General features: G+C 40.6%; 1 protein-coding gene across 1 annotated transcript; it reads right to left on the bottom strand.

Annotated features, from left to right (window-relative positions):
- Positions 1-280: 280 nt before the first annotated feature.
- Positions 281-8,974, bottom strand: LOC112071388 (voltage-dependent anion-selective channel protein 2). Its single transcript, XM_070439372.1, has 9 exons — positions 8,890-8,974; positions 7,410-7,481; positions 7,070-7,119; positions 6,658-6,810; positions 6,399-6,451; positions 4,215-4,442; positions 3,734-3,884; positions 1,471-1,528; positions 281-626 (listed from the first exon to the last, which is right to left on the bottom strand). The coding sequence occupies exons 2-9, from the start codon at positions 7,474-7,476 to the stop codon at positions 535-537; spliced, it is 852 nt and encodes a 283-aa protein (XP_070295473.1). The 5' UTR covers positions 7,477-7,481; positions 8,890-8,974; the 3' UTR covers positions 281-534.
- Positions 8,975-10,349: the final 1,375 nt, after the last annotated feature.

Genomic DNA, 10,349 nt, shown 5'->3' with positions numbered 1-10,349 from the left:
TGTCAATCAGTGTTGCTTCCTAAGTGGACAGTTTGATTTCACAGAAGTGTGATTGACTTGGAGTTACATTGTGTTGTTTAAGTGTTCCCTTTATTTTTTGAGCAGTGTATAAAAATAAAGTTTCAGAATAAGGTTGTAAAGTAACAAAATGTGGAAAAAGTCAAGGGGTCTGAATACTTTACGAATGCACTGTAAGTTAAGTTTCTGGTCACATTGGGAGGAGAATGGTGTGGCGCATTTCATTGTCATGGCAGTGTTGGATAGATACAATGAGAAGGTGTATAAATTACTGACCCACTGCAAGTGTCTTTTAATGGAAACTACAAAGCAAACATGTACACCAAAGAATAACGGGAATAGCTACCGTCATAAAACAGTAAAAAAATAAAATGACCGTAGTGTTTCTTTCTCTTGTTGTTGTAGCCTCTGAACACACCCCTTCCATGATACATCCTCTTGCTGGTTTGAGTTGGAAATACATTATAAGGCCAGATTCTGCTGATATTCCCTTGTCCCCTTCGCCGTGAGGATAGTTTAGGCCTCCAGTTCCAACCCCAGGCCCAGCTTGTGGCCTCCAGTGTTGATGCACTTGCCGTCCACCAGGGCAGAGAGGGTGAGTTTCACACCTGCAACAGAGGAGAGACAACATAAAGGGTCGCATTCAGGATGAGGGTCAAATAAAAAAATAAGTGTCAACTAGAGATGGAAATTAAGCAAGCCCGCTGGCCGGAAGATAGTACTGTTGAGACATGTGCCATACTAGTCGACATACTAGCCTTCAATCAGAGCAGTGAAATTCCTTACGTTCCATCCCTGGTGTCAACATTCTCATCATTGAGGATGGAAAATCTCTTAGAGCTCAATGATTTCCTTTTTCAAATGAAAGAGAAACTAGTCTGTCCTACATCATTCTACCTGAGCCTTCTGAAACACTGCAGGAGTGCACCTATAACAATAACAGTACACCGAGACACATTGACAGCAAAGTGAATAGGACGCTGCATTACTAGGGACTCACTTGCCGAGATGATTAGCGATCAAGTCGAGATCGCCCCTTCAAAAACAGCATGTATGATGGCAGTTGCTGAAATTTACATAAAACCTCTCTATTGGCCGACCGTTGCTTTGAGTCTCCAGTAAAGCATCATCTTAAAATCAACTTGGGTGCCGGGTGGAGTGTATACATGCACTTTAACTTGAACGAGTCCTACGCCCCCCCCCCCCCCCCCCCACCCCATTTACTGTACTGTCCAATGTGTTTCTTTTACAGATGCAGTACCGTACGCAGGTCTCGTTGAGCACTTTGGTTAAGGAAGAGGATGTTGCATTAAAGTGTGGGTTGCTCATAGAGAAGTAGTGGGCTACAGACAAGAGTAGTAATCTAACATTTCCAACTTGAGGGAACTTAAAGAGAACCTGTAGTGTCAGCAGTAGAGAATCATTAGATCTCCTGTAAACGAGAGGTCTTACTCGGTCTCAGCGTCTGGGTGTACCCAAGACCGACCAGGCTGATGTTGTTCACTTTAGCCTGAAAAACGAATCAATTGTTTAACTTACAAGCCAAAAGGCAGAGGAAGGTTCCTAACGACCCGCAGCCTTCTTATACTAGAGTGGGCAACTCTGATCCTGGAGAGCCAGACAATTGTGGCGAGAGTTGTAGCAGTAGTAGACCGCACCAGAAAGTGTTGTATACAGCACCAGTAAGTGTTGTATACAGCACCAGGAAGTATGTATAGAGGTCTCGACCGATTAATTCGGAATGGACGATTAATTAGGGTCGATGATTCAAGTTTTCATTAAATTGAAATTTTGGACGCCGTTAAAAACTTTTTTTTTTTTTTTTACAACCTTTATTTAACTAGGCAAGTCATATTAGAACACATTTCTACATTTTCAATGACGGCGCTAGGAACGGTGGGTTAACTGCCTTCTTCAGGGGCCAGACGACAGATTTTTACCTGTCAGCTCAGGGATTCAATCTTGCAACCTTACGGTTAACTAGCCGACGCGTCTAACCACCTGCCTCACGAGGAGCCTGCCTGTTACGTAAATGCAGTAAGAAGCCAAGGTAAGTTGCTAGCTAGCATTAAACTTATCTTATAAAAACAATCAATCATAATCACTAGTTATACCTACACATGGTTGGATGATATTACTAGTTTATCTAGCATGTCCTGCGTTGCATATAATCGATGCAGTGCTCATTCCAGCGAAAAAGGTACTGTCGTTGCTCCAACGTGTAACCTAACCATAAGTACACAGCCCTTTCTTAAAATCAATACACAGAAGTATATATTTATTTAAACTCTCATATTTAGCTAAAGAAATCCAGGTTAGCAGGCAATATTAACCAGCGTGAAATTGTGTTCACTTCTCTTGCGTTCATTGCACGCAGAGTCAGGGTATATGCAACAGTTTGGGCCGCCTGGCTCATTGCGAACTAATTTGCCAGATTTTACGTAATTTATGACATAACATTGAAGGTTGTGCAATTGTAACAGGAATATTTAGACTTATGGATGCCACCGTTAGATAAAATACGGAACGGTCCGTATTTCTACTGAAAGAAATAACGTTTTGTTTGAGATGATAGTTTCCAGATTCGACCATATTAATGACCTAAGGCTCGTATTTCTGTGTGTTATTATGTTAGAACTAAGTCTATGATATTGATAGAGCAGTCTGACTGAGCGATGGTAGGCACCAGCAGGCTCGTAAGCATTCTTCAAACAGCACTTTCGTGCGTTTTGCCAGCAGCTCGTCGCTGTGCTCAAGCATTGCGCTGTTTATGACTTCAAGCCTATCAACTCCAGAGATTAGGCTGATGTAACCCGATGTGAAATGTGCTAGCTTGTAGCGGGTGCGCGCTAATAGCGTTTCAAACATCACTCGCTCTGAGACTTGGAGTAGTTGTTCCCCTTTCTCTGCTGGTAACGCTGCTTCGAGGGTGGCTGTTGTCGATGTGTTTCTGGTTCGAGCCCATGTAGCGGCGAGGAGAGGGATGGAAGCACTTACTGTACACTGGCAATACTAAAAGTGCATAAGAACATCCAATAGTCAAAGGTATATGAAATACATCCATGGTATTAGAGAGAAATAGTCCTATAATAACTACGAACCTTAAACGTCTTACCTGGGAATTTGAAGACTCCATGTTAAAAGGAACCACCAGCTTTCATGTGTTCTCATGTTCTGAGCAAGGAACTTAAACGTTAGCTTTCTTACATGGCACATATTGCACTTTTACTTTCTTCTCCAACACTTTGTTTTTGCATTATTTTAACCAAATTGAACATGTTTCATTATATATTTGAGGCTAAATTGATTTTATTGATGTATTATATTAAGTTAAAATAAGTGTTCATTCAGTATTGTTGTAATTGTCATTATTACAAAAAAATAAAAATGTAAAATCGTCCGATTAATCGGCATCGGCTTTTTTTGGTCCTCCAATAACCGGTATCGGCGTTGAAAAATCATAATCGGTCGACCTCTAGTATGTAGTGAGTGTAGAAAACAGCACTAGTAAGTACTTGAGCGTTTCTTACATGTGTTCTTAGGATACAGTAAGACAAAGGGATGGTTTCCTGGACACAGATTAAGCCAAGTCCTGGACAAAATAAAATGTGAATTCAATGGAAAATCTCCATTGACAAGGCTTTTTAGTCCTGGACAAGACTAAAGCTCTGTGTGGGAAAACTGGCCCAAAGAGTCACTCCTGCACAGTACTTACACTGATGGAGGCACTCTTGTCCAGCTGGTATTTGGCTGCGATGCCGAAGCTTGTGCTGTTGCTGCCGGCAGTCCAGGCAAGGTTGACCGCCGTCTCCAGCGCTGGACTCACTTTCTGGTAGATTGAGCCACCGAACTGTACACCGTCATTACTGTAACAACCACCAGGGAGAAGATTAGGGAGGAGTGATAAGATAATATGTCAAGTCCCAGCCTTTACCATGCTATGCAGTTTGTAGGGCCTGACGTTTTGATCCCTGGTTAAATCATTATTAATCCGATATTCAATGATTACTATAATTTCCAGGTTGACTACAGCTGTCCAGTCATCCATGTCCATTGTTTTTGTGTGCGTTTCTTTTTTTTTCTTTTTACACACAATTGAATAGACAACATTTGTCCTTGAAGATAATTGGTATTGTATGCACATAGCAGAGGACTGGAAATGCATACACTTGTATACATTGTATGCTCTCACTTACACGTTGGTGTGTAGCTGGAAGTCCCCGGTCTTGTATCCAACAGCGAAGTTGTTCTGGGTCATCTTAGACTTGGCCGTGTCAAAAGTCATCTGGTAGCCGGCGAGCCAGCCCTCGTAACCAACGACGGCCGCTCCATGGATAGCGGGGCCAGCGAAGTCAAAGTCAACGTCACAGCCCAGGTTGACAAACTCGCGCTTGTAGGCGGTCTTGACTTTGCCGCTCTTCTTACTGCCGTTGGAGCGAAAAACATATTTGGTTAGCCTACATTCTGAAGTTAAATATTTTTATTGAACAGCCAAACAGCTCAGGCCTAATATAACCAGTCTAATGGAAATGTAGCAACCGTAGCAGAATATGAAGGGAATTGGGAGAAACCAAGAGCTTGAAAACCTCTCACTCCAGTAGTAATTCACCCATACACAGTCCTATGTTCATAATCAAATAGTCCACAAGCAATACTGAGCAAATCCTGAGCAATGTCTTTCTGGATCGTCATTACACACTAGCCAACGAGGGTTACAGTAAGTGCACAAACACACAACCTCCATTCACACACAGCATTAGCAACTAGGGATTACAATAACACTTTATTATGAGCTCCTTAAAATGCTCATGCTACATGACACTAAGGCCAGTTCTAAACTGATAGCCTAGGCAGTGTGACAAGCTGTAGAATTCAGCGGAGTGAAGTTTTTGCATCCCCGACCCACACTAATGGTTAAAGTTAGGATCAGTTTCCCCTCCCCAATCCTATATCTGTACCTAGCGGAAACTCCTCCCACAGAGCTCAGTGGACATGCAGCAACAGCTTGATGACCACCCCCTCCTCCCCACAACATGTGGCCCACCATGTGTCACCACAGGATTTACACTTCCAGGAAAGCCGATACTATGTGGACTGGCTGGGGAGGAACTACTGCATAGGTTTTGGTCACACACACAAAGCTAACTTATAAAGTAATTTACAGTGCTACTGAGATGGTATAATTCAAGAAATAAATTGTTTCATCTAACATGTCCAAGCAGGAACACACGATCAAGATATTTTGATGAGCATTATGAGTTGACAAATGGGTCATTATTGCTATAACGTTACTCGCAAAATTAGGGCCCAGAATTGCAGATTTATTTTAGTCAATAGACATTTGCTAGCATCTTTTTATGTACAAATAGCTCATAGGCTGGTTCATTTGGGAAGTGGAAACTCAAAAGTCATTAGCTAGATCGCTTTATATAATAGGCTGCTAGTTAGCCTTGTAATTGATGAATCTAACAGTAAATTAAATGTCCTAAGAAAACTGTTGCATACTACCCAATGACATCTATATAGGCCTATGCAATGACCGCAAATGGCCGATGTGCACTACCAGTGCTCTGTATACGTCAGCAATATACCAGTTATTTTGGTTGAAAACTATGCTTAAACAGTCAGTATTGAGAGTTGAGAAATACAATGTAATACCTACAGAAAGCTGAGACCCTTCTCTCCAACAGTCACAGCAGTTGCTATTTGTCCCCTCCCTCTAACCTACTCGGAGCATACAGAGTAAAACAGCCACAGGGGCTGGGCACAGACTTTCATGGAGGAATCCGGATATTTGGATTTTATTAGGATCCCCATTAGCGACAGCTCGTCCTACTGACGAAAAAGACAGACAAAAGACTTTACAATTTATATAAAACATTAAAATCTAGTAATGCACTTTAGGCTACTGCTTGACCGAATCATGGTTTTAGCCACCCCAAAAATAAAAAGTTTGATTAAATTGTTAAAATCTGGAGCCCAACAAGGAGAATAAACACCTACATTCAAATATACGAGCAAGAAAACACATGCCATGGATATGATAATAAATTCTATACAGATGAGTGCCATTACAGGCTGAAGATAATTTGACTGACCCCTGTCACCTCAGATCTACCCACAAGCCTGTGAGGACTGCACACCCCAGATCATGTTACCTTCATGTAAGGACACTACGTGCTGGACTGACTCTTCTTGGCTAGCTATATGTTAATACCATCGGCACCCATATGTCCAAACACATGAAACACCATTTTAAGTACTAGAACTAAATTTTAGTCGTTTAGTAGATGCTTTTAATCCAGAGCGACTTACAGTAGTGAGTACATACATTTTTCGAACTGGTCCTCTGCATTGAAATTGTACATTTGTAATCTTACCCAGTGTTTGGTGAGAAGGTTGTGTCAAATGTCAGCTTCAGACCCTTGACAACCTAAAGAAAACAAGAACAGAGAACCAGACTGGTAACACAAGTTTGATCTTCCGGCATTTCATGTGATCACTACATATTGAATATTCATTACTTGTTTGAATCAGCTTTCTTTTCAATTGTGTGTCAAGGCTATTGTGAGAAACTCCAAACACAACACCGATTGTTTTACAAAAAGCATTTTAAATAAAGCTTTGTTGAATCTGAACCTGGTCTTCGACGGTGATCTCTGTTCCCAGGGTGTTGTCAGTGTTCCACTTTTCTGTGAAGGTCAGGCCGTACTCTGACCTCTTGTATTTGGTTTCCAGGCTGCCCGCCACCTTGCTGGTGTCTGTGTTGGTGGAGCCAGCTGTTTTGAACTCCTGCAGAACATTTGTAAAAAAGGTTCACATCAGGATATGAATAAAAACAAATGTTGTAAAAATATCTTAATTCACTTGGGTTTTTATTGTCAAGGAGTGTATTGAACTATACTGCTACTGTCAAGCTCTCAGGGTTGTAAATTCAAAGTATTACACAATTACTGTAATCATAAAGACCACATACACAGGAGTTGAGTAGAGATAGTTCTACATTCATTTTGAAAGTACACATAATTAGAAAGAAAATAAGGCAACTTACCACTCCGCTGCCGGACTTGGTCTTCACATCAAGCTTCACCAGGCCGAACCCTTCAGGGAGAAAGCAAAGTTAGTCAACCACTGATGCATATTTCACAAATGGGAAATAGTCATTAAATGTAATCAGTGTTAGCACAATGTAATACTTCATACACTAACATCTTACAGGATAACATGCAGAGCCGAGATAGAGATATTTTATCTATAGATAGAACACCATCCTGCCTATTGGATTAGAATCCTTCAAATAAACTATTGGTTCTTCCCGTTCTGACACAATGCGTTTCCTTACAAACACAATGGCCACTACAGTATATTTGTTTGAGTGAAATGTACAGTACCATAGCCTTTGCTGAAGATGTCCTTGGCGGACTTGCCGAGGTCACCATATGATGGAGGCACAGCCATTACACCTGTAGCAGGAAGAAAATAATGTATACATTACACAACAGTCAGAGTTCATTTTGATTTACATAACGCCTGCTTTGGAAACCAATTTCTTTTGAATCTATGAACAGGGATAGGAATAATAAGCGACATAAGGGTCCCAGGCCGCTAGCAGGCCCTAAACGACAAAAAAAACATTTCATTTGTATTTTAGGTACTCTATCAGGGTCCCAACTTACTGTTTAAAGTTTGAATAGTAGAATACACATGGGTTAAAGATCAACATTTGGTTGTGCATCAGCAATTTCTCATCATGTCAGTCACTCAACTAGCCATGTCATCATTTTTGAATTGGTAAATTAGTCTAGCAAGCTATCATGGCATAATACAGACCAGTTACGCAAAGCAGGGGAAGGCGCCCAGGGGACGGACCACCATTGATTTGTAAGTCACGCTCACTCTGATATCATTAACATGGCATCAGTCAAGGCAAAATGTGTATTGCAGGAAACTCACTTTTATTTATTTTCTTACTTTTCTCTCCACTGTCAAGAGTCACTAAAACGTTTTGCCCACTTAGAGGCCCCAAAAGTCTAGAGTAGGCCCTGTCTATGAACATAAGTACTCATCCAACACAGCTAGTCATCCATTGGGCAAAAAACTACTTTACCAGGGCTCTCCAAACCCAGTTGTAACTAACGTGATGCAACTTATCAACCAGCTAATTATTATAGTTAGGTGCTCTAGATTATGGTTGGAACGAAAACCTACTGAATGGTAACTCTTCAGGAACAGGGTTGGATAGCCCTGCACTATACAATAAAGAGTGTGGTTGCCCGTCTATAACAGCCAGCTCTATCAGCCCAGAGCAAGGATTCCCTTGCAGACGTTGATAATCTGAGTGGGTATGATAAATGGCCTGTCTGGTTCTGGATAGCTAATTTATTTGAACTGACGCTAGGCCACACCTCAGTGACTCACTCAGTTAAATCCAGGTAGAGGAATGTAGGGCTAGGTCTGGGAAGCGCGTCACTCAGTTTAATTCCAATTCGCTTTATTGGCATGACGTTTTGATACATATGTCCACTCTCCAGCCAATTGCTGGCTCCTACCCTGTCCGTCCCATTAAATCAACCACTGGGTATTGTGCAATTCAAAGACTCCATTAATGTTACTAGCTTGTTCATTATCCTAGAACAGCTCAAAGTAATCCGACTGAACGCCATTTAACACACATGTGCAGCGGACACGAGTTGTCCTTTCTCGTATAAGGTTACAGGTCCAGCAGCAAAGCTCATTAGTTAAATAACTAATGCTAGTTAGGCACATTTAGCGATAGTGTGTCAGGCAAACCTCGTGCAAGCGTGGTCATAAACCGCGGCAAATGTCGTTTAGTTCCTTTACAATAAAAGCCACTTTAGTTGCTTTACTTACCAGTAAAAGATGAGGCTAGCAGTAAACTTCACCGGTTGGAGGGCGACTTGAAGGAGACTGCAATGTAAGGAAATCCAGCCTATCAACCGAAAGACCCCTATCTGTCACATGTTTGCCTGTCTAAAAAATACTTGCAGATTCATTACAAAATAATTACAAAATCAACAAAGTTTAAAAGGCTTTTGGCTGTAACTAGATTTTTTTCTGTCAATACAAAAAAAGCATTCTTACGCATTTTGTTTTCTTATACATAGAAATATGTATTTATCATAGATTCATCCATTTCCGTGTGTAATTTCTCATGGACAACTATGTTTGATTCCGTGGAATACGATTCAAATTTGAAGAATAGCAGTTGTTTCTAACTACTGAAAGGATCAGACTTTTTATCCTATCACACCAACATTGGTAAAATAAGACATTTAATGAATGATCTAATTGACAGATCAATTTATTACTGAGATTCACATTAAAACACATTCACATTGAGATTGATAAAGGAAAATGGCAAAAGTATAGTGAATATATCAGAAGAACTAGCTGGGTTTTCATCCAATTTGCGACGGAGTTTCATGCGAATATTCTCAAATCCACATAAATAAAATATGCGCATTTTGCCACAAGAGATGTGTTTTCATCAAATGTATTTGTTGCCGATAAAAGTATGTGCGTGATGACAGTGCACAAAAAAATTACTTGGGGTTAAATTCCCATGTACTGAATACAAAATACAAGTTAAATGGGTTCCATTGCATTTTCAACTCCGATGGTTTTGTCACAAAAAAGTGTTATGTAGCGAATGTACCCACTGTGGTATTGGCACGTGCGCTCTTGCAAACAGCTAGCTGATACAGTGTCGTTATAGCCTACAATTAGTGATGGGAATTCCGTCTCTTTTCAGTGAGGCGGCTCGTTCGGCCCAGCTCACCAAAAAAAAGCCGGTTCGTTTAGCTCCCGGTTTTTTAAACGGTTCTTAAAAAAAAAACAACACATGTTTAGTATTTTTTCAAGTCAAACAGTTTGCGAAAGTTTGACTATAATTGGTGTGAAAACAATTCTAATTAAATTAAATCATACTCTACCTTAACCACAATGTATTGTAACGACCCTGGGTTTATAAGCGCGGAAATCGACTCTGCCGCACGAGGATGCTTTTGCGGCACAGTTGATAGCGCGCCGGACTTCGGGCTAGAAGGTCGAGGGTTCGAGACCTGCTCACTGCTGTTTCATTACAGTATTTAAAAATGCATTGGTTTGTTATGAAAAATAATACTTTAAATGCAAATGTTAAATAGCATAGCTTTTTAATGTATATAAACAAAGTGCATATAAATCTAACCATTCAAAATTAGTACAATCTGAACATAATAGAATATTGCACCATATCAAGAAAAATAAATAACAATGTGCAAAACTGCAGCATCCCTCTTAAACTGGTCCCTCTTTTCTCTCTCTTCTTT

The sequence above is a fragment of the Salvelinus sp. IW2-2015 genome, unplaced genomic scaffold, assembly GCF_002910315.2.
Source record: "Salvelinus sp. IW2-2015 unplaced genomic scaffold, ASM291031v2 Un_scaffold1602, whole genome shotgun sequence".
NCBI classification, from domain to species: Eukaryota; Metazoa; Chordata; class Actinopteri; order Salmoniformes; family Salmonidae; genus Salvelinus; species Salvelinus sp. IW2-2015.
The sequence above is the reverse complement of the archived record's forward strand: the minus strand, read 5'-3'. Positions and strand labels throughout refer to the sequence as shown.